At 36.5% G+C, this 24,525-nt stretch overlaps 1 protein-coding gene across 5 annotated transcripts in view; it reads right to left on the reverse strand.

The window, feature by feature from the left end:
* Positions 1–1,667: 1,667 nt before the first annotated feature.
* Positions 1,668–24,525, reverse strand: part of LOC146004102 (uncharacterized) — a 49,563-nt gene continuing 26,705 nt past the window's right edge. For 3 of the 5 annotated variants that reach the window (XM_083142747.1, XM_083142746.1, XM_083142748.1), the window contains exons 3-4: positions 22,118–22,642; positions 1,668–5,284 (exon numbers count right to left, since the gene is read on the reverse strand). In XM_083142747.1, the coding sequence (XP_082998873.1) occupies positions 4,027–5,284; positions 22,118–22,642 (1,783 nt within the window). In that variant the 3' untranslated portion in view covers positions 1,668–4,026. Of the gene's footprint in view, positions 5,285–21,203; positions 21,270–22,117; positions 22,643–24,525 lie in introns of those variants that run through there. The other 2 variants (XM_083142750.1, XM_083142749.1) reach the window with 2 other exon arrangements.

The raw sequence follows: 24,525 nt of genomic DNA on the forward strand, positions 1-24,525 counted from the left end.
TCGACCAGGACTCCAACCCCGAGTCTCTGGCATACTATGCCATTGCTCTACGACTGAGATACTGTGCTTGCCTGGCTTTTCCTGATTTTTCGCTGTCGCTGCTTTACCTATGTGGAATCGTCACTCAGTGCTAACAACAGATTCTGTTGCACACTGCTAAAACTGAGACAGGCAGAGGCAAAATGGCAAAAAAGGAGATCTTTCCTCCTTCAAAAATCTGGAATTTTATTAGAAAAGTTTGTTTAGAGCCCACTTTATGCTGAGATAGCCTAATCGAGACTGGACAAACAAATCTGAAATGGAGTCTGAACCACTACATCTGCACCAGGAATCAAACACTGCAGATAGATTGAACCATTACATCTACACCAGGGATCAAACACTGCAGATAGATAGATTGAAAGACACTATGCGATTGGGTAGGTCTAGATACACACACATCTCCAGGGCAAAACAAATTTATAGGTTCTTTGCTGTTACATGCTGTAAAACTAGTTAGCCACACAACTGAAACTGCTAGAAAAATAGATGAGGTGCAAATGGCAAAAATTTCCATTCCCCCCCGCCCCCAAAGCAGGCTTTTTATCAGAAAAGGAAATCCATTTTTTAGAAACTCTCTTCAGAAATGTTACCAAAATCTGAGTTGAAATCAAGAAATCTGGTAATGTATGTATTGCATGTAATATTTGTGTCTATGTACACACACGCAGACCATTTGAAAACTGTATTACACTGGTCAAAAAACAAATTTGACACAAATAATCATTTCATAGAATTCTACCTTCCAAAGTATATACAAATGATCTAGCATGAACTAGAAATAAGAAGTATCTAAACACAAAAAAAATAACTTAACATTGTGAAAAATATTTTGGTTCCCTTCTGAGAGCAGCTTGCAACATTTGTAACAAAAATTATGTTGTTATAAATGTAATAAATAGTTGCTGAAGAGAAAATTTTCTATTAAGTACTAAACGTTAAAAAAGGGCAATGACTTAAATAAAAAGATCTATGCCATTTGGGAAAGAGGAACAGAAATTGAGGGTATTTGAAAATAAGATCCTTAGGAAAATCTTTGGACCTAAAAGGGATGAGGAGACAGGTGAGTGGAGAAGGTTACATAATTTAGAACTACATAATTTGTATTCATGTCCAGATATTATTAGAATAATTAAATCAAGAAGACTTAGGTGGGCAGGCCATGTGGCACGAATGGGAGAGGAAAGAGGAGTTTACAGGATTCTTGTTGGGAAACCTAATGGTAAGACGTTAAGATGGTAAGGCCAAGACGAAGATGGAGGGACAACATTGAGATGGACCTAAGAGAAATCGGTAGGGATGGAAAAGAGTATATAGATCTTGCTCAAGATAGGGAAAGATGGAAGGCCTGTGTTGCTGCAGCCATGAACCTTCGGGTTTAAGAAAGCTAGGGAGTTAGTTAGTTAGTTAGTTAGTTAGTTATGCCATTTGGGGTAAAACTACATAAGTATATGTACTTGTACTCTGCAGTAGCACAACCTAAACTTATCCTAGAAGGAGATAGAGCAGACGTAAACTGACAATGTGAAAATCCTGCATACAAAAAGAATTACATATATCAATATTCTAGGGTCAAGGATACCCAACAACAAAAAATATTATTAAGGTTCAAATACAATTTTATTGCACATAGTAATCATCCAAATACAGTATTAACAATTTTATAGATAAAAGTTTGTGATTCACCTAGTAAATGAACTCACTCACTTAATTTGCAGTGCTATCAAGAGCTAGATTACTGACAGTTTACCCTCACAACAAAGCACCAGTAACTTTATCGTGTTGATAAGTCACAAATCAATTAATTCACTAATTTCTGAATTGCAGAATATACTTGACACACACTGAAAAGAAAAAGAAAATGCGATGTCCATGAAATGGTTTTGCATGTAGTATCTGACTTTTGGACCATACTGAGACTTGTTTTTGTTCAGTTATACATTGTGTTTAGTTTTGCATGAGTCTTGAGGTATGTGATAAACAACCAGTAAGGTTTAATTTCATTTGGGTTATATTTGGGGGGCAGCCCTCCGGAAATCTCGTTTCATTTCTTTTTTAATTTTATTATCGTTATTTTCTCAGTTCTGGGATTTGTAATGGCACTTTTACAAAGGGAACGAACGCACTAAAATAATAATTTTGCACATTTACGTCGCAGCGTAATCGAGTTGGGGCTCACTGATTTTCAAATTTCGTAAAAAAAAAAACAAGTTTTTCTTTTTCTTCTTCTACCAGATAACAGAAAATTTGATTTTTATGTCATAGGCTTATAGCCACATCTGTACTGAACAAAATGAGGTTTGCAACTACGGTGTTCTTAATATCAGTTTAAAAAATTATTTAATGTACGTGCGCTGAATTTCAAATTTCCCGCTCAAAAAAAAATCTGGTGCTTCACATTGGAAAATATATCCCTTTACGGAAAGTATCTCAAATACGTTTGTGATTTTTTTGTACGATAGTGCAAAACATATCAGGCAATGTGCTGGTACAATTTTGCACATTTACGTCCTGGCGTCGCCGCGTGGGGACCGCAGATTTTAAAATTTCGAAAAAAAACAACAAAAAAACAAGTTTTTCTTATTCTTTTCTACTCAATAACGGAAAATTTTCTTTTTATGTGATAGGCTTATAGCCACATCTGTACTGAACAAAACGAGGTATAATTTGTAACTCCAGTGCTCTAATTTCCAGAGATAAAAAATGTTATATAAAAGCATGCGGAAAATTAAAATTTCCCCTGAAAACGCCTAGGTCGTTCATGCGTTTACCGGGAAAACATGCTCTGTCTTCTAAGGGTTAAAGACAAATGCATTTTTCTATGTAGTAACACGGTGAAAAAATTTATTTTTTTAGCCTTCCCTTCCTTTTGTCAGTGTAAACAGTAATATTAGTGCTTACCTGACTTGTCATTTGTTTTTCCCGGAAGTTCCTTTTTCTATCGTTACTGAAAATTCTATAAGTTTGTTTACATTAGATGGTCATAAGTTGGTTATATGCACAGATAATAGACTTGTTTGAAGGGGAAAAATACTTTCTCATTTATACAGCACAAAAAATTTCATTCCTCCGTGTTGTTTACATTAAATCTATTCTCTACAGTAGACTATTTAAACTACTATAAGCTCATGTAATATTCATGTAGATTACACATAGACAATGCATGTAGATGGAAACTTATAGTCTACGGCACATCAGTGGTCATTCTCTTCCAGGTCATCGCATCAGCACACGAGCCACCATCACAATGCACAATTTGGCTCACCTGGGTTCGTACAAAAGTTCTGAATCATCTGTTATATTCCATATGCTTAGCCCCTTCATAAGACTATCTCTACCCAAATCTAAAAAAACACCAGAAGAGGAGTTGTTTTGTCACAACTGTTGAGGTCATACAGGTTGTAAAGGCAAGTTTTCAGTAACAAGCATATATCTTTTTAGGTTTTCTAAAGTTTCGACAAAAGTTAAACAAGTGTGATAGATTTCACAAAGAACATGTTAAAGGAAAAATCCATCAAATCAATTTTCCAGATTGCATTTTCAAAGATAAGTTTTTCCTTTGTAGGGGATTTGTATCACCAATTCTTTCGTGAATTATCAAATTAATTCAAAACTTAGCACTTAAAGCGTGATTTTCTTTTGGTACTAAGGGCATTATGGACGAATTCGCTAGTGAGTTTTCAAATGGACTTTTAACTTTTCAGTTTGATTAAATCTCTTTCTGCATTGAGGGCATTCATATGGGCGAACTCCTTCGTGAATTCTCAAATGGGTTTTGAAGCTCCCACTTTGAGAAAATCTCTTTTTGCACTGAGGGCATTCATATGGGCGAATTCCTTTGTGAATTCTCAAATGGGTTTCCAAGTTTCCACTTGTAGTAAATCTCTTTTTGCACTGAGGGCATTCATATGGGCGAATTCCTTTGTGAATTCTCAAATGGGTTTTCAAGTTTCCACTTGTAGTAAATCTCCTTTTGCACTGAGGGCATTAATATGGGCAAATTCTTTCGTGAGTTCTCAAATGGCGTTTCAAGCTTCCACTTTGAGTAAATCTCTTTTTGCACTGAGGGCATTCATATGGGCGAATTCCTTCGTGAATTCTCAAATGGGCTTTCAAGTGTCCACTTTCATTAAATCTCTTTTTGCACTGGGGGCATTCATATGGGCGAATTCCTTCGTGAATTCTCAAATGGGCTTTCAAGCTTCCACTTCTAGTAAATCTCTTTTTGCATTGAGGGCATTCATATGGGCGAATTCCTTCGTGAATTCTCAAATGGACTTTCAAGTGTCCACTTTGAGAAAATCTCTTTTTGCACTGAGGGCATTCATATGGGCGAATTCCTTTGTGAATTCTCAAATGGGTTTTCAAGTTTCCACTTGTAGTACATCTCTTTTTGCACTGAGGGCATTCATATGGGCGAATTCCTTTGTGAATTCTCAAATGGGTTTTCAAGTTTCCACTTGTAGTAAATCTCCTTTTGCACTGAGGGCATTTATATGGGCAAATTTCTTCGTGAGTTCTCAAATGGACTTTCAAGCTTCCACTTTGAGTAAATCTCTTTTTGCACTGAGGGCATTCATATGGGCGAATTCCTTCGTGAATTCTCAAATGGGCTTTCAAGTTTCCACTTTCATTAAATCTCTTTTTGCACTGGGGGCATTCATATGGGCGAATTCCTTCGTGAATTCTCAAATGGGCTTTCAAGCTTCCACTTCTAGTAAATCTCTTTTTGCATTGAGGGCATTCATATGGGTGAATTCCTTCGTGAATTCTCAAATGGGCTTTCAAGTTTCCACTTGTAGTAAATCTCCTCTTGCACTGAGGGCATTCATGTGGACGAACTTTTTCGTGGCTTCTTTTTTTTAATTTTATGTTTTGGATAACTGTTTTCTTGCATTGGTTTCTTTTCAACAAAATTAATTCATTGTGTGTTTTGATATGGCACATTAAATTTACTTTCTCTGTAAATGATGTTCTACAATGAGTACAATTGAAAGGATAAATTCTATCCTTGATTTCAGGTTTGATATTAATATTTTCTTTTCGATTGAGGATATTCCTGTACTTATGTTTAATTAAAGCAACTGATTTATTGAATGATTTTATATTACAACATACTGACATGGTTTCAATGGTGTGATGATATTTAATACTTCCACCAACAATATCACCAGCACACATGATTCCTGATGGTTTCCCACAATTTCTATTGAAAGCAGGTAATATTAAATTTCCTTCTTTGTTCCTGAAACAAAAAGATTCAATATGTTACATGAAATTATCACCTAACATAGGCTACACTCTTATATTTATGCTTGCACAAATGTGTAACAGTATCTACCTACTGGCATATGCAACCACCTACAACCACAGCCACATGTTTTTTTCTCCAGATAGCACATAAGCTTGTGGCAAGCTTGCGATAGCTTTCTTTTAGCTTGTCAAAGCAAGCTTGACATGGCAAGCTGGACGTAAGCCTGATGCATGCGATAACTAGCGTGATAAGATGCATTTTTTAAAAAATAAAACAATACAGACACCCATTTAATATAACAAGAGAGATACTTATTAACATAAACAATAGTGACAAAATAAAATAAAACCGAAATACAGTGGAATGAATTCCAGTGTGAATAAAGCACCAAAGCTTTTATTTCATGCTGCTTGCACTAGATGGCAGTGCGACTCAAATGTAAAACAAACATAAGTTTTAGTAACATAAATAAGGATAACTTTGATTGTAGTTACTGAAAAAATGTGTTTTATTATTCTTCAAAAGATGTGTGAATATTGAAGTTGCAACGAAGATCAGAAAATAAAATGTGGTGAATAAAAGTGAAACTCACATGATAAATATTTTCATCCCAGACTATTTAAACAGGAGCTAAGTATTGTAAAGAAAAATTGATTACCAGTGTAAAGTTTGAGATTGATTAGTTCATGGAACTCTTCAGCCTAACTATTGCCTATTTTGGGGGGGAACATGAAAAGTTTTTATAAGCTGCAAAGAGAAACTGTGATATTACAACATGGGTGTTTGTTGTTAATTAGCCCCAATTGTTTCTAGTTTTGCTGCTATGCATGTGTGTGTATACAATGTACATTACAGCCATGTTTATAAATATATATATATATATATATATAAATTTAGCTTAAAGATACACATTATGGCTTACTTCGAGCATTGCCTTCTGTAAGCTTACAGCTAGTTATGAAAAGCTTGTTGTAAGCATGCCTTAGCAAGCTTGCTGCAACTTCCAATTGTGGTAACTACATTGCTTAATGCAAGCTTGCATCCAGCTAATAGCTTGCTTGCAGCAAGTTGTCTGTGCTATCTGGGTACTTACTCCTTGGCAATTTTCTCTTTTCTGTACCATTCTACAGCAGCTGCACATACTCTGGGTCATTCCCTGACATTTCTATCATTTATATTCAAACTGAGAAATTATTATAATTCACAAGATAGGGAGGAAATTTTACTGGGATTTTTCATATACAGTGAGTTTAAAATAAAGGGACATTGTATGCCTAAGAGGCCTTGAACCTCAGTATTTAAATACAATGCTCTAACTTCATGCTATCTTGTGAGTGAACAATCTAAAATTGTCATTTCGTAAAAATTCAAGTATTACCCATAATTAAGTTAAAAGGTAGAAGTTATTTTCCGTACAATTAGATTATTTAAACTTTTAAGTTTACTACTGTTTTGTACTGTATCTTACCTGTGACACAAAAAACAATAAATTTCTAATTTATTGTTATGTTTCTTCTCAACTCCACTAGAATAATCAAAGGCCTTTTATATTCTCTCTCTGTCTCAAATACTTTATTTTTCATAATTTGACAATTCAGAGAAATTAAAATAATTTCTTAATAAGTGAAAAGGCAGTGTTTCATCTTTCCCACCTGCGACAATAAATTGTTCACTTGTAGCAACAAATCTGGGAAAGTATTTTAAGGGTAGTTTTGTTTAATCAACAGTACAAGTTTCATATTTCATAGAACAGAAACTGTAAGAAAAATGTTGTTTAACTATCAGAAGACTAGTTGGTTTAACATCAAAAATGTAGTCCGCATGCCAAGTGGCGTCTCGTGGCCTCAAAATTGGCCGGGGCTTATTTTTTAAAGAATTTAAAATATAATGACAATTCACATGAATTACAAAAAATAGGTATTTTTTTCTTCTAGACTACAAAACTGGACTTACTTTTTTGAAAAAATTTAAAATGTAATGACAAATTACATGAATTACAAAAAAAAGGGTATTTATCTTCTTCTAAACTACAAAACTGGACTTATTTTTTTAAAGAATTTAAAATATAATGACAATTCACCTAATTACAAAAGAAACAGGTATTGTTGTGAAACATACCTTTCTACGAACCTTGACTCCTATTCTTCTGCTCAGCAAATTTTGTTATTACTTTTTCGTTGAAGCCCTCTATGTTTGAAATGTATTCTATCTCTATTGTAAGCAAGTGCCAAGGCATTTGGTCTGTCTTGTCCCATTGAATTTCTTAAGCAGGTTTTAATACACTTCAATGTGCCGAAACATCGTTCAGATTCAGCTGTTGCCACTGGAGTTATTAAAACTATGTTTGTCATTTTTACTGTTTCTGAAAAGGTACCCTCTAAATATTTTTAAATAAAAAATGAATGCAATCTACTGATAGAGTTTATGTTTTTCAACTCTTCACTACAATAAAGAACATGAAGTTCCCTCTTAGTTTTCCCTCTTCTATGAAGGGATAATAAATCTGGGAAGATGCCTCTGTTTAAAGATTGTTATCTTTCATTATGTCCTCGTAGAGCAAGTTCATGTCGACCACGGGATTTTAAGCAATCGATAATTCTATTTAATATATGCCTATTTTTTCAGACAAATTCATTGTGTCTTGTAATTGACAGCCTATGGCCTTCATCAATTTGCGTTCGAACATCAACCCTGCCAAACTCACTCAAACATAGCGAATGAAAGCCACCAAAACACTACAGAACATCACGCGAGATCGAACGCGACGCAACGGTAGCCCCGAATCAGCACTCAAATCCATTGCACTCTACCCTCCTCTCTCTGCTAGCATGTGACCTTCACTGTAGCATAGGTGGGTGTAGGCCATGCCTTCCTTTGCGACATGCCCCAGAAAACGATAATTGACATCAATGTCGCTAGGAGTGCTGTCGTATCCATTGCAACAGACGATGAATTTACGTGGGTAAAAATCACCTTTTAAAAGACTGTGATAGTTATGTGTTATGGTGATTGATAATTACGTGAATACGTCCATTTTTCTTTAGGGGCTAAGCCCCGGAAGCCCCAAGGGATGAGATGCCACTGCGCATGCCTCACCCATGATAATGGAATGAATGCCTATAAAATATTTGATTCTTAAAAGATACGTCTAAATGAGATTGCAATGAATTCGTTATTTTTAATAAGCGCCATTAATGAAAAAAATTGCAATTTCCTATTTTTTAAATTATTTATTAATTTTTTGTCTTTCTTGTTATCATTATAATATTAATATTTCAACTGATACTTTGAGATTTCTAAGTTTCTGTTATTGGAACCCTCTGCCATGAACCATAACTGTGAACTCAATTTTCGATGCATCAATGCTTGTATCTTATATATACAAGTGTATAAGTGGGTCAACAGCAGACAAGAAGAAGAAGGTAGTGGTTCGTTAAAAAGTTCTTCGATTTTGTTACATTTTTTAGACCGGATACAGACTACGGGAACATTATAAAGCAAAAGCGAGTGCAACGTGAAGGCTAAGTGAAAGAACTAGTAGTGTTACTCTGCCGAAATTATTAGTATTTTACAGAGGAATTTAAAAACTGACATGCTCTTCTTCAAAGCAAAAAAATGAGCATTTACAAAGGAGAAACAGTGCATCACCTCTTACCGAACAGTACTTTCACCCAGCGGCGGCTCAAGGGGTAGAGCCACCGTGCCATGGCACTACCCTCAGAAGAAATTCATACATCGCCAAGTAAAGTTAAATGAATACATTGATAGTTTACAGACAAGGAGATTGAAATCTTGCAATCGGTCAAGCTGACGTGACGACTGCCCCAACCTCCTCACTGCATCGCCAGCTGTTTCGTTCATACCCTTGCGAGGCAACAGTCCGTGCCGTGGAAGAGCTGGCCTAATCATGGACCTAACCAAGTTGACACACGTGCAGAGGGTTGAAGAAGACTCAGCGAGGAACATTTCCACCATGAGCCCGAGAACAAAGTGGCAGGGGGGAGGGGTTAGCCAATGAGAAACCATGCCAGTCTTAGCCTGGCCTGGCAAGGGAACTTTCGCAGTGTTGACACGACACAGTTGCCACCTTCAGAAAAAAGTCACTAAATATGACTGGTTTGTAAGACCCATTGGGGAAGTAGTTTCTGCCTACTTTTGGAGAAACGAACCTAATATTTTTCCAAAGTTAAATGAACATTTTTGATAATAGATAGATGCACCAAGAGGGCCATCCAGACTTTTTAAAAAATATCCTATGATGATGCCAGTTTCCTTTGACATTTCGACAATTTCTTTTCATAACAAAGATATTTTCGACATCCAGTTAGAATACGTGTGCATGGGGGAGGAGAAGGTGATAGGATTTGTTTTTCCTTTCCTCTTGTAATTGTTATATTTTTAGGGAAGTTTCCTGTAGTGTATAAAGATAGGTTAGTGAGTGAAGATGAATCCAATTAGTACGTTATTACTTAAACACATGTTGTTTTCCACGTTACCAAACGAGGACAAACATCTTGGCTAGTGGCGCAACCTCAAGGAGGGGGCAGGGGGGGCATTACGGAGGTTTTTTTTTTTCTTACTTGATCATGTTGGCACTACCCATCATAGTTGCCACTGGCCGGGGAATATAATGAAGCTGATAAAAATAAAATGAGTAAAAATGGGAAAGGGGTATACAAGCAGTGATCGTCTACATGAAATGTATGATTTCAGAGTAGATTCAGTGGGGATTTTTTATGGTAAATACTTCTGATAAAATTACCAAGGTCAGTGATACTACAGCAATGATCGGCATAAATCTAAGCCATGAAAAATGTAAAAATCAAATCCACATCGAACACTTACTCATCATCTATAGACAGTACTAAAACACCCAAATTCAAAATTGCAAATAATGTGTAGATAGTCAAAACAAATTCGAACATATACACCATAATCTCTCAAACCTCTGCACCTATCACACTGGAAACTAAGGAAACAAATTTTAAGAAAACACAATCAGGCTCTAACCACAAACATAAAAATATGCAAAATCAAACGACTAGAGTGCGTGTCAAATCTCCTGCATATGGCAATAGCAAATAGCAGCGCACTGCAGCAGTGCCATGTTGAAATCTCACACGGAAAAGAGACAGCGTGGTTGAGTGAAACGCCTTGTCATGGAGAGCACGGAACATTAGATAATATAACATATATTAAACTTAATGGGAGAAAAGAACATGCCTGATTATGCCAGAGGGACTGCCAGAGAGGGGCTCCTCGTCACTCCAACAACTGCCGTCGTTGTATTCATCGTCACTGACCACACTACTTTCGCCCTCTGTGTCGTCCTTCAAATTTATTATAATTGGGTCCAAAATTTCGTCCCGATGTATCGTTTCCTGTAATTGTTGTGTATGTTTAACACAAGTGGCCCATTGTTCTTGTGTTACACTGTCAAGTTCTTCGTTAACAAGTTAACAACACATTTTAATGTGTGGTTCTGTTTTACCCATGTCTCGTCAAGGTAAAAGATTGGTCTCGAATCACCAGACACTCGAATTTCGTGCATTGTACGAATGAATTTTACCCTTGACTTAACAATGTCACTTCTCTGCATCAGAAATGTATGACAGTCATTGGTTTTCCTGTACTTGAAGCCTAATTGTTTCAATATTCTCAAGGTGGAAGTTGTAGTGCCTTTGTAAGACATTTTATCCCGTAAAGAGTAAGTTATCTTTTTGGCAGTAGGAAATTCGCCACGATCGTAAAATTAAAAGACGGTTCTACAAACTACGTCTTTCAAAGTCATCTAAGTTTGTCGTTCTTTTCGGTACGTTAATGTGCTTTCTAGGTGATTGAAACATTCAAGCTGGCCCCAATCCACATTGTTTTGCCCCCCAACATATCCGAGAAACGAAAGCTTGATTTACAGCACACGCTTGAGCTGTTAGAGCCTGGCACTTCTTACGTTATACAAATATGTTTATAGTAACATTGCTTCTACAGAGGGAATGGTATAAGCTACAATCACGCTTGTTTTTCGAACATACTCACAAATTCATTATCTTTCCATCTGTTGAATTACTGACACTTGAAATAATCTATTTATATCCGAGCGCCAGGTACACAATTTAGTAGCGAGGAGAAACAGGTTCTGAACTAGGCAACGCCGCACGTCTGGGATTCGCTGGTGCTGTTCAGTCGTTCAAGGCCATATGCAGGAGATTTGACATGCACTCTTTTCTGACAATTATGCCCAATAGTGTACAATCTGCCACCAACAAAGTAGATCTCATACAATTATGTTTACACGAAATTCAACCTGACATACTGACAGTAACTAAATTTGGTCTCAGGGAAGGTGAATCTCAATTTTATACCCTAGAGGGATATAGCTTGGTGTCAAAATTTACCAGAGTGGAACATAAAAGTAGGGGCATTGCCATATATACAAAAGCGAGCCTTTCAAGGACTAAACAGATCAAGTGGCTTAAACCATTATGCATTGAAATGGTATTCAAAGCAGCTGGAATTGAAATCAACATAAATAAACACATTTACACAATAAAAACTTTATATAGATCCCCAAGTTGCAATATCAATGATTTTCTCTCAAAATTAGATGATGTATTACAAAGGCTAATATTGCCAAATTGCAATCACCATTCTAGGCGATATAAATATTGATCTCCTTCAAAAGAATACAAAAAGTAAAGAGCATATAGATCTTCTTAAATCTCATGGTCTTTATCAAATTGTAAAAAACCCACCAGGATAACACTTACTACTGAAACTCTTATAGATCATATTAGCATCAACTTTCCTTTTGACGTGATAAAAACAGAGGTGATTCACAACTTAATATCAGACCACACAGCACAACTCATGTAAGTAAAGTTGCCATTAAACCATAATATATGCAATATGAATAAAGAAAATATCAAGTATCTATCTTATCTTCTAAAAAAAGAAGATTGGACAGAAGTGTACAGTCATGGACACTGCTGGGTTGTAACGATTCCACTGAAAGTCAATGTATTCATTGCAACCCAGCAGTGTCCGTGACTGTACCAATCAGATGCTATGAAAAAATTTGGGAAAATCTTATAAATACACTCATATACTACCTAAATATTGTATATCCCATTAAAAAGATATATATATATATATATATATTTAAATAACAAAAAAGCAAAGTTTGGGTTACAAACAAAAGCGTGCAGAAAAAATGAACTGAAAAGCATCCACAACAAATTCATAGCTACCAAAGAGAAAATTTATAATGATATGTATAAAAGTAAGAAAAAAAGAATATATATATTTTTTATTTGCTTTATTTCTACTTCGCTTTTTGTGCCACTTTTGGCTAATTTGCGAAGATGGAGATGAGTGATGACATGATGAATGGACACCCACAAACATCCACGCCCAGGTTGGGATTCAAACCCTGGACCCCTAGCATCATAGTGTGATGTGCTAATTAATTAAATCTGTATAAGCTCACCATTTATAAAAAAAATGAAAACTAATAGCAATAAATCTAAAATCATATGGGATATATTGAACAAGCAAAGAGGGAAAGATAACAAAAAAGCTAAAGAAAATATCTCACTAGCTATAAATGGTACCGATGTAAAAGACCCACAAACTGTAACAACAATATTCAATAACACTCTTCTGAATGATAACCCAAACACTAGATTGCAAACGGAATATGCTAACAATTTGCATAGCATTCAAAACTCTATCATTCTAGATGAAATAAGTATTATCGACCTAGAAAAAACTATAAATTCCCTAAATAACAAGAAATCATGTGACATTGATTGTTGGTCTAACCAACTAATAAAAAACTGTACACACTCTCTACTTCTGCCTCTGCAATTTGCTATAAATTTATCGAAAAGGAATGGCATATTCCCAAAGATCTTCAAAAAGTGTGTCATAAAACCAATATACAAAAATATATAAAACAGACCCCTTAAATTGCAGACCAATAGCATTACATAACCGTTCTCGAAAGTACTAGAAAAAATAATCTGCAATAAAATTCATGATTTTTGCTCCAAATTTAGTATTATAAATCAATATCAACATTCTTTTCAAAAAGACAAATCAACAAATTCAGCAACTGTACAATTTATAAAAATAATTACAATTACAAATAACGTCCAAGCACGTTTTTTCTAGATCTGTCTAAAGCATTTAACTCTCTCAACCACAACACACTTAGGCATAAACTGCATAGTCTAGGCATTCGAGGTGGCACATTTAACATAATTAAGTCATTTCTTTCTGAACAAATACAATCCACTCAAATTGAGCACATAAAAAATACATCTATCAAACCTTTTATTTCAGTTTTAAATCGTCAAAGGTAGGTGTCCCTCAAGGAGCTATACTTGGTCCATTGTTATTCATCCTTTACATCAATGACATACCGAAGAACAACATGACTCAAACTATCACCTATGCAGATGACATTAACATAATATGTAGGGCAAAAACAAAAGAACAATTAGAAATCCAAACTTGCATCTCGATTAATCAAATAACCCAGTACTTAAACGCTAATAGCCTAAATGTGAACCATCAAAAAACAAATTTCTGATTTTTAACCCTGGCAACAAGAAGAACTTTGATAGATAACTTGACGGTCTACTTAGATGAAAATGAAATAGAGTATGTTAACCAGGTAAAATTTCTAAGATTGATCATCGATGATAAACTAAATTGGGCATGTCATACTGACTATATCTCTGATAAACTCAACAAAAACCTATACCTGTTGAAAAATTCTTTCGCAGTATCATATCAAGGAAATCATCATGAATCCATATTATGGTCTTATCTATCCTCACTTAGAGTACTGTATTACAGCTTGGGGAGGAGCAGCTCACGTACATACAAAAAGAGTATTTACACTACAGAAAAGACCTGCTAGACTTATATGCAAAATACCATCCAGATCCACATGCAGAATTGCCTTTTGTGAAAACAAAATTTTGACTTTATATTCACTGTATGTTTATAAATCTATTATTTTCATACTAAATGATGAGACACAAGTTACAAGTCAACACATCCATGGACATAACACAAGACAAAGAAAAAACTTTAATGTCCAGACAAACAGACTAACTCTGACAGACAGAGTTTTACACCACATTCTGCAGGTGTAAAATTTTACAACTAAACTTCCTTCCTGGCTAAAAAATACCACTCCTTTTAAGAAAAAAATGCAGTTAATCAAGCAATATCTCGCAGAAAGAGCATTGTATGACATAAATGAATTTTAAAATAGATTGGGGCCCGACCCTGTGGCCGAGTGGTTAGCACATCGCGCTGCGACGCCAAGGGTCCCGGGTTCGAATCCCGGTCGGGTTTGGTTGTTTGTGAATGTCCATTCATCAATTTCATCATTTCGTCACTCATCCCCATCTTCGCAAATTAGCCAAGAGGTACAAAACGCGAAGTAAAATAAATTAAATCAATCAATCAATCAATAAAATAGATTGGGCACAACTGTCAATTATGTATTAAAAAAAAGCTAGTAATCTCATAGAGCTTAGTGTTTATAAATACTATCACATAAATTTCAGGAATAACGAATCCAACTTAAGAAAAAAAATCATGCATACACTATATATTTTTATTATGGGCATACCTGTTTATCATTGTTTTTAATACTGTAAATGTTCAATTTATGTAAATTTGTGTATCACATATGTGCGTTATGTAAACATCTTTGATGTTTTTATACTGTAATATCTCTTATACTATATCTTATCTATATTTACATGTATCTGATGATATCCATACCTATGGAAAAAGGGGTCGACAAATAAAGAAAGATTATTATTATGACTTCTGTTTTCGATGACGAGCAAACAAGCTAAACCTTGCACACATGAGTGAGATTTTGGCAAGGTGAATTTGCAGCTTGTTTGATGCTCAAATGGCAACACATAGCATTCTGCTGGGTGCTAGAAACACATAAACATGCTTCTCGGGGCTAATTATTATGAAAGTGAACAATGGAATTGTACAAAACAAAGTGTCCTATTTCCTTACATTATCAGTGGGACTTGTCCTTCCATACAAACATTCACAGTATATACAAGTATTGACAACACATAGTTACCATTATTGCTGGCGAAAACGATATAAAAAATTAAGTTTGTGTAAGAAGAATTGACTGCATTGTACCTGCATCTGATTTAGCTAATCTGATATTAAAACTGAAACACACTATTGGTAAGAACTTCTGAAAGTTTCCATGTGAAGGAGATCCAGAAAGTGAATTCACATGGCATCCATACGTGGCACTAGTGATCAGAGCCTGATGCACATATATATGCATATATATATACATGATGTGAATCTGTGCACATCTTTCTTCTCAACTGAAAATGCGGTAACCCCACAAAATATCAAACAATTTATTTTCGTGTGGTAAGTGTTTGCTGTCTCCATCATTTGGCACAAAAGGTGAAGTAAAATAAAGCAAATCAATCAACCTTACAATACATAAAATATTATTGTTTGGTTCAAGAATAATTAAGACTTTCAATTCACAGTTATTCTCATAAGATGTTATATTCATTTAGTTTCTACAAAAGTTACTTCATGTCTTCTACCATCCTACCAAATTTCATGAAAATCTGAAATGGTCAGGTTGAAAAGTTTTTTTTCTTTTCTTTTTGGATAAGATTTGGCACAGAATGACCATATGCATAAACCTAGTTTCAAAGAATATTGATTAATAAGCAGAGCAAATTCCACTAATTTCATTTCATAGCCTTTCAGAATATACTTTACCTTAAACTTCAATTTTTAAAAAAATGGCATGATAACTGCTTTGCCTTATAATGATAATGCAAATTTAGTAATCTGAGATGTTGACATACAAAAAAACCAACATTATAAACAATACAATAGTTTTTTCTTGATTGTCAGTGGAGGAATCTCTGTGACAACTTTTTAAATGGAATATACATATATTTATTAACTTTAGAAAAAGTTTTAGAGTGGTATGCCAATTTGACTTTGAGATACAACTATTTCTGTTAAGCACTGCAGGCTCCCACCATGGCCTCAGCATTGACTGATCCATGCAAAACCAGGAAATTTAGCCTCCTGTTTCTCAGGAATTATGAGGGCTACAGAAGAAAAATTGTTCATGGGTTTATACCTTGGTAGTATTAACGAATACACCAAGTTTCATTAAAATCTGAGTGGTGGGTGTCATTGCCTGGGGTTCTTGTTTTAAGTCCACTTTATGCACAGAAAGGCTAATTGGAACTAGACCTACAGTTTAAAGTGAGATCCGAACCACTATGTGCCTCTACCGGGTATCAAACCTGGGACACCTTAATTACAAGGCGATGACGCTACCATTGACACATGGAAGAGGACCAATCATTACCTGGGTGGATTTAAAATGAAATCAGTCTGATACAAGTTTCATGAAATTTAACACTTAAATTTATGGTGTTTTATTTCATAGCACATACCTCCATATTATATTTACCTGTGCAGGTGAAAATTTGTAGTAGTTTACCCATTCGTTAAAACCAGCATATGCTACTTTATATGTTATATGTTATAATATGAAGTACTGTGAAGAATATTGAATAACGATATATGCCTCAGAGAATATTAGATAATTCCGAACATTCATTTTAATAATATTCACCAAAGATTTTCAAAGTTTTTGCTGTTGCAGCTCCCCTCAGATGCCAAAATCTGCATTCACCATGTCCCTACCATCAGCAATAATAGATATATGACCATAAAAAAACAACACAAAATCTGTTCATGTGTTAATTTACTGTTTGTACGCATACAAGTAATGAAAACATAATGATAAATACACATGATGCAATTTTCTTTAAAGTTCATAAGCTGAGAGATAAATACAGAGTAAGAAAACCAGGATATCAGGCATATTGCAATGTTTAGCTGAGTCAGTGAGTTGTATGAGCTTGCTTGGTGGCACACATTATAACTAATCTGGGTATATATTTGGAAATGACAAGGATCATCTCAGTCTGGATATTTACTCTTGATTTTTATTTGGACTTGATCACCATCATGGTCGAAAGTCCAGTTTCACGAAGATATGAAGTCGAAGAAGGAATCATAATGTGTAAGGCCTTATTATTGTTTAACTATGGATACTTATTCTTTACGGATGGATCCAAAATTAAGACATTGTCGCAGATAGAAAGAAACATATACTTCACTATGTTGTCTGAGGAAAGTTAAGTAAGCTGCTCCTCTTCTGCTTTGGAAAACATTGATGGAGGGTCTGCATTGAATGAATCTCTCATTCAGTTGTGCAGTGTGAGCTGTGGAAAGTACTTTTCGAAGTGGATGAAGTTGTGTGAAGTCCTACACTTCATTGTAGTCCTGTTCCTTCTACCACCATGCTCAGTGTAGGTAAACAATTACCAATGTTTTCATCTTCAATCTTTTTCTTTGAAAGCAGCACTTCCTTTTGAAGGCATGCACAGGATTCTAGTAACCATTCTGACTGTGAGTAATGTACTGTTGCCAGAACTGTCCTCTACTTATTGTTCGGATTTTGTCAGGGTTGTACAAAAGAACATCTTGTTACTAAGTAAATCATGCATAGTTTCTTTTGAAGATCAAGATATTGATATATATTTTTATTAGTAAGTATAAATTTCAGGAGAAAAGAAATATTTGTCAGAAGTTCTCGTGCTTCCCCTGCAAAACTTCGATGGATGAACTGATTCATGCCACTCACCAACTGAAGGCATAGTCCACAGAGAATTTCTCGAGCATGGAACCACTGTAAACTGCGAATGGTACGTGAAGACCTTGGAAAAACTCCGTGCACGATTACTGCAAGTTATGCCTGGCAAGGATGCAATTCTTCATTATGACAATGCACACCCACACACACTCCAAACACAGGATGCATTGCAGCATCTCAAACTCCATGAGATTTTACCCCACCAGCCGTACAGCCCAGATCTCACACCTCGTGACTATTTCCTTTTTCCGAGGCTGAAAGAGCACCTGAAGGAACACTGTTACACCTGTGATGCTGAGGTGCATGCAGATGTGCATTGCTTTTGCGGGGAGAAGATGCCTGATTTCTTCGCCGACAGGATGCAACAACTTGTCTGATGTTGGCATTTGTGTGTGGACAATGATGGTGACTACGTAGAAAAGTAGTGACATCCTTGTAGAGGACATTCCAAACTTTAAGAAGACATACAGTTCAGGTAAGTAGCTTGCATATTATTGATGTTAATGCGTAGGAAGCAAAACTTTTCAAAATGCCCCCATACCACTGTGCATGTGTGTAAACATGTGTAGGTACTCTGTTGATATTAGTTCCATCACAGCCCACCAGGCGGTAGGTATTTGTATACCCGAAGTGGCATAGGTGAGAAAATTTTCTTTTGAGCAATGTAAGAAGTATCACAGATTTTCCAATTTAACACTGTTAGATTTCTACCTCTGGGAAACTGAATAATAACGTGTACCCCACAAAGTCATGGTCATTGGATGACATGAAACATACAATTGACTCTTCCTGTGCTTCCCTTCCTGCAGAAACCATATTTGCTGTTTGTTGATCTGTTCTACAGCATTGCAGACAACTTACTGCTGCAAATGAATATCTGTAACTTTAAGATATGTGACTAGCAAAAAAGTTCATACTTGGTGTTATTAGTGTTCCCATTATTATATTTCAAAGAGTGTAAACACTATTTTGGGACATTCTGTATGTACGTTTCCACTGGCCTCACTCCCACCTGATCCAACTCACTCACTCACCCATGGTGGGAGATCCTCCAACCAGTTAGATATGGCGTGGAGTGTGGTCACCATGTCAAACCACAGTCTTTGTTGTATGTTTCCATGACCAGATATATATGTATTAGGAGATAGTAAACACTTACCAAAAACAGAAATCAGAAGTCAATATTTTGCTGCCTAGTCACATTTTTACAGAAGAAATAGATGAGGTTTTATCAGGATGAGAGGGATGCCTTGGCCTCTGAGGACTAGGGAGAATGGGATTGCTTTTTCTTTTCGTGTGGAAGGGCTGAGAGATGGAGTAGTGGAGATATTGGAGGTGGTTGGTAGGTTTGATGCGTATGCAGGTTTCTAGGTGATTACCCATGATGTGGGCAAACACATCTAGGAAGGTCATCTATGGAGTGGAATCAGGTGAATTTGAGGGTGGTCAAGTTGTTGAGTTGATTTAGGAAGGTTGCGAGAGGGTTCGCCACGTGTCCAGAGGAGGAGGATGTCATCAATGAATCTTAGCCAGAGAAGTAGCTTCTTTGATTGGGAGTCTAGGAACTCATGTTCCAACCTGCCCATTAAGAGGTTGGAACAGGAGGGGGGCATTTGGAGCCCATGGCTTTGCAATGTATTTACAGGTACTGCTGGTATCTAAAGTGGAAGCTGTTGCAGGCAAATACAAGGTTGGCTAGTTGAATCAGGAAGTGGGTGCTGGGACTGTGTGGTTTGTGTCAGCTGTTAAGAAATGATTAAGTGGAATGGAGGACATGGGCATGGGGAATGTTTGTGTAGAGAAAGAGTTATGTCAATGGTGGCAAGGATTGTATTGGGTGGTAGGTTATGGATGATGCCAAGGTAGTGGTTGGTTTCATGGAGAAAAGAAGGCCATGGCTTGGGGAAGAGATTAGAGAAGTGGGAGTCTACGAAGGCAGATATTAGTTCAGTAGGTGAAATGTAGTTGGACACAATGGGTCTCCCAGTGTTGTTAGGTTTGTCAATTGTGTGGAGAAGACAGAAGGCACAGACACTGGTGTGTCAGGGATGAGAGTGAAGTTGGATAGGCCTTCAGGGAGGCCTCTGGAAAGGAAAAAATCCACAGATTGAGGCCCACACCTCAATTCATCCTCCTCATCCCACCCATAATACAACCTATGCCTGCATAAAGCCCTAATCAACCATGGCATTTTTGTAACGATTCCATTGAAAGTAAATTACACCATTACAAGCAAAAAGTGTCCGTGGCTTTTCAACCACACATGTATGAGGGGCGTAGTATAATGATTTACACTTTATTTTTTTCAGGTCCCATGGTCCACCATTCGAGAAGTGAGGACTGGCATATGAAGCTACAAGTCTAGTCTACCAATTGCAGGCAGCAGTGTCCAAAAAGGATTCCCGGTGTTCACACAGCAGCACGTTCCGTACATCATTGTCAGAGGATATTGGACAACATGGAAAGGGACTATAATGGCCAGCGTAGGACAAGTTGGTTTCTATGGAGAGAGGGTGTGACCACAGCAGAGATTTACAGATGATCAGTGGGAGTGTGTGGTGAACATGCACCTTCAAGGAAAACCGTTTACAATTGGGTGGAAGGCTGGAAAACAGGATGCCCATCAACATTAAAAGGGACAAGTTCTGGAAGGAAAGTGACTGACAACACCAACAAACATTACACAGGTTGAGCAAGTCATTCTTGAGAACAGGTACATCACGTTTTCTGAAATGGAGGTGACCACGGGGCTGTCCAGATAAACACCCTGCAGCGAATCGTGCATGATCACCTTAATATGGGGAAAGTGTGCAGCAGATGGGTTCCCAAATCCCTGACATCGGTGCAACGGTAGCAGCGTGTGAATGTGAGCAGAGACCCTTGTCCCTTTTTCTGTTGACGTGCATCCTGTTTTCCAGCCATCCACCCAATTGTAAATGGTTTCTGTGAAGGTGCATGTTCACCACACACTGCCACAAATCGTCTGTAAATCTCTGCTGTGGTCACACCCTCTGTCCATAGAAGCCAACTTGTCCAAAGCTGACCATTATAGTCGCTTTCCATGTTGTCCAATAGTCCGCTGACAATGATGTACAGAACGTGCTGCTGTGTGAACACCAGGAATCCTTTTTGGGCCCTGCTGCCTGCAATCGGTAGACTAGACTAGCTTCAAATGCCAGTCCTCACTTCTCGAATGGTGGATCATGGGACCTGGAAAAAATAATGTGTAAATCATTATAGTATGCCCCTCGAAGAAATTGTAGATTATGAAATAGTAGATATCATATGTAATTAAAAATGATGAAGAGAAAGATAAAATGCTTACATAGAATTCAAAGCTTGTTGCTGTACGAGTCGTTCAATGACTGGTGCAATTCACGAAGAACATAGTCCTATGAAATGCGACAGTCATACGATTTGAAGACGACAGTCGATATTTGGCATCAGTTTTACCTAACATTATTTTCATCCAGAATATCCTATACTGTTAGGCTGTATTTGATATTGTTAGTCCTACTTCTTACTTGTATGTTTGCCCCACCCCCTGCTTGCCTGTTCCCTTGTAATTTATTTCCACCTAAGATTAAACATGCAATGCCCTCCTGACTCCACTGTGGTTGTGGGACTGCATTCAAGCATACTTTGCAATAAGCTGTAAATTTTAGTCTGTGCACTCTTTCATGACATCCCATTGGCAGACCCAACAGACGTCAGGAGAAATGTCACCAGAGAAGCTGTGGCATCCCATGGTGACAGCAGTCTAACAGTGAAGAACTGAAGTGAAGCGTAAGACAGGCCATGAAAAACCATTAAGAGAAATTCAATGTTAACTAGATACCTCGTGGGCAACCAAAAGAGTCCATGTTGAAGTGAAGAGATAGTACAAAATTGCAGTTACCAATTTCCATTAAAACAATCGCAAGTTGATCTCTTCTATGTTTTATGTGCCATTTTGACTTAAATCTGTGAAAGAATTTTGCAACATGCTCTTTTACTAACATTGGAAAAATCTTATTGATGGTAGTAAAGAAAATTATAATGTAGATATTTTCGATTACCTGGAATTAGTATCTTCATTCTTTACTGGGTAGTTCAAATCCACATCTGTCAGATTTATTATGTTTCTTTCTTCTGTTTCAATATTTGGGATTTCTTTGTCATTATATTTCACATCTTCCTCCATCTTCACATATTCTCTTTTCGCAAATGAAATTTTGCTTTCTTCTCCTACATTAAATTTATTTTCTTCCCAATTGAATGCATTTCCCTCTTCCTTGACTTCTGATTTGGAGACAACTGACTGCTCTGGCATATTTATATTTCTCATTGAATCAGGTTTTGTATCTGGTGATATCACAGGACCAAAATTATACAAATCATTCTCACAAATGTCATCAACTTCACGTATGGCATGTTCAAGCACCGAAGTTTTCTCACAGCTTGTATCTTCTGATTTGAAGTGAGCACTGGAATATGGGAATGCTGGTAGAGATTTGCTATCTTTAATACATTTTTTTTGTGAAGTGCTAAAATTGGCTTCTCTTTCACACTCCAATGTTGTGCTTCCAGATGATATATTTTCACTGAAATCATCAGACAAGAGAAGATAAACAGTCAAAAGAGTGATTATATCAATAAGACAAATACAACAAACTTTTTCTCAAAATTGCTGAGAAGAGGTTGTAATGAAAGATGTTACGTACCCAATAGGACCAAATAATGTAAATAGTTTGCCAAAGTGGAATAGAGATGGCAGAACCAGGTGTGCAAAATTAAAAATTAACACAATATATGTGAATAACTATACAAATCAGAACAAAGCAAATTGGAAAGATGAAAAACAATAGAATCTATTATAAGAAGATAAAGAATAAATATAAATGGAATAAATTAAGGTATATATTCGATAAATCAAATCAGTGATCATATGTAACAATCAGAAAACTTAAAAAGTCAAAGCACCGATACAAATTTGTGTCTTTGAACAGATCTTGAATCTGTCTGATTGATTTACCATCCACATAGTGGAAATTTTGTTTAAACCAGTGGTAGTGAGTTCCAGTCGACGCCCCACAGCACTTTTGGTTGCATGTTTCAGCCGTGGCACCTACTTGGATGCGCGTGTCAGTCGTTTGGCACCAAGTATACACATTGTTGCACATATTTAGTGTTGGCGCGTTCCAATCGCAGCCGCAAGGAAGGAGATTAGTACAGGGTGGCTACTCTAGGACCACAATAAAATTCAAGTATAATTTCCGGTTTTCAAGGCAAATTTTCAAAAAAATTCAAGGCCACATGGAGATGTTTTCTCTATTTCAACCTTGCATATTACTGCCTCTCAACACCCATACACATGCACCAGAGGGGCAGCCACAAACTTTTGGCTGGGGGGGGGGGCAAGTACCAGGACAAACGTACCAATAATAATAATAATGACATTATTATGACCATTATTATTATTATTAGTAGTAGTAGTAGTAGTAGTAGTAGTAGTGGTGGTGGTAGTGTCAAAGACGTTATCATCCTCGTAAATTACACAAAAAGGAGGTAGAAGTCGGTCTTAAAAGCATTTGTGTTGCAACAAACAATTTTCAACATTAAAAAAAAAAAACGTTCAATTTCACATTCATTAATAATGGAAAACAAGTACACAAACTGTATTTTTGAATGGCAGAACATGCATGATAAATGCATTCCAAATATTACTCTTTTTGAACATATAACATCTATAACTTTCATGTACAGCATATGTTTTACACATATTCAAAATGGAGTGATGTAGAATAAGAAAATACATGCCAACACTAAATTGTGGACGTATTCAAAGTTTCTTTAATATATATATACAGCATACGTCTATTACTTATATTCATTACATAATCAATTCATCCACCTCATAACAAACCAACAGCAAAAATTATATAAATTATCTCTCAAATGTGCATGCTCCTTTTCCTCATGTATGTCTTATTTCTCTCTCTGGTAATTTACAATGCATTACAGAAAACAATCATATTGCGAGTGAAGCGAACAAGGAAATTTTTAATCCATTTTTTTGCAAATTGAAAACAATGATTGATTTAATAGAGTGCAAATAATTTCACGAGGTGCCATGGTATTCTCTCCTTTACAACTTTTATCATTTAGCTTGTTGGGCGGCCAGGGTCGACTCCCGCCGCTCCCTAGCTATGGCTCTGAACTTGAAGAGACTAAAAAAAGCTGCGAGCAAGAAAATTTTATGAAATGTATTTTTATTTGCATAAAATTTGAAATCGAGGGGTACAATTGCAACTCTGTGCCCTCTGCAGGTGCCCTTGGCCATCAATGTTTGCCCCCTTGCCTTTCTTAGAATTGATTTCCATTCAAGGTTGAGGGGGGGGGGCAATGCCCCCCTGTCCCACTGTGGTTGCGCCACTGATATGCACACACAAATATAGTAACAATATGAAGTGTGTGTGTGTGTGTG

Source organism: Lepisma saccharinum, chromosome 21 (genome assembly GCF_977018435.1).
Source record: "Lepisma saccharinum chromosome 21, izLepSacc3.1, whole genome shotgun sequence".
Lineage (NCBI taxonomy): Eukaryota > Metazoa > Arthropoda > Insecta > Zygentoma > Lepismatidae > Lepisma > Lepisma saccharinum.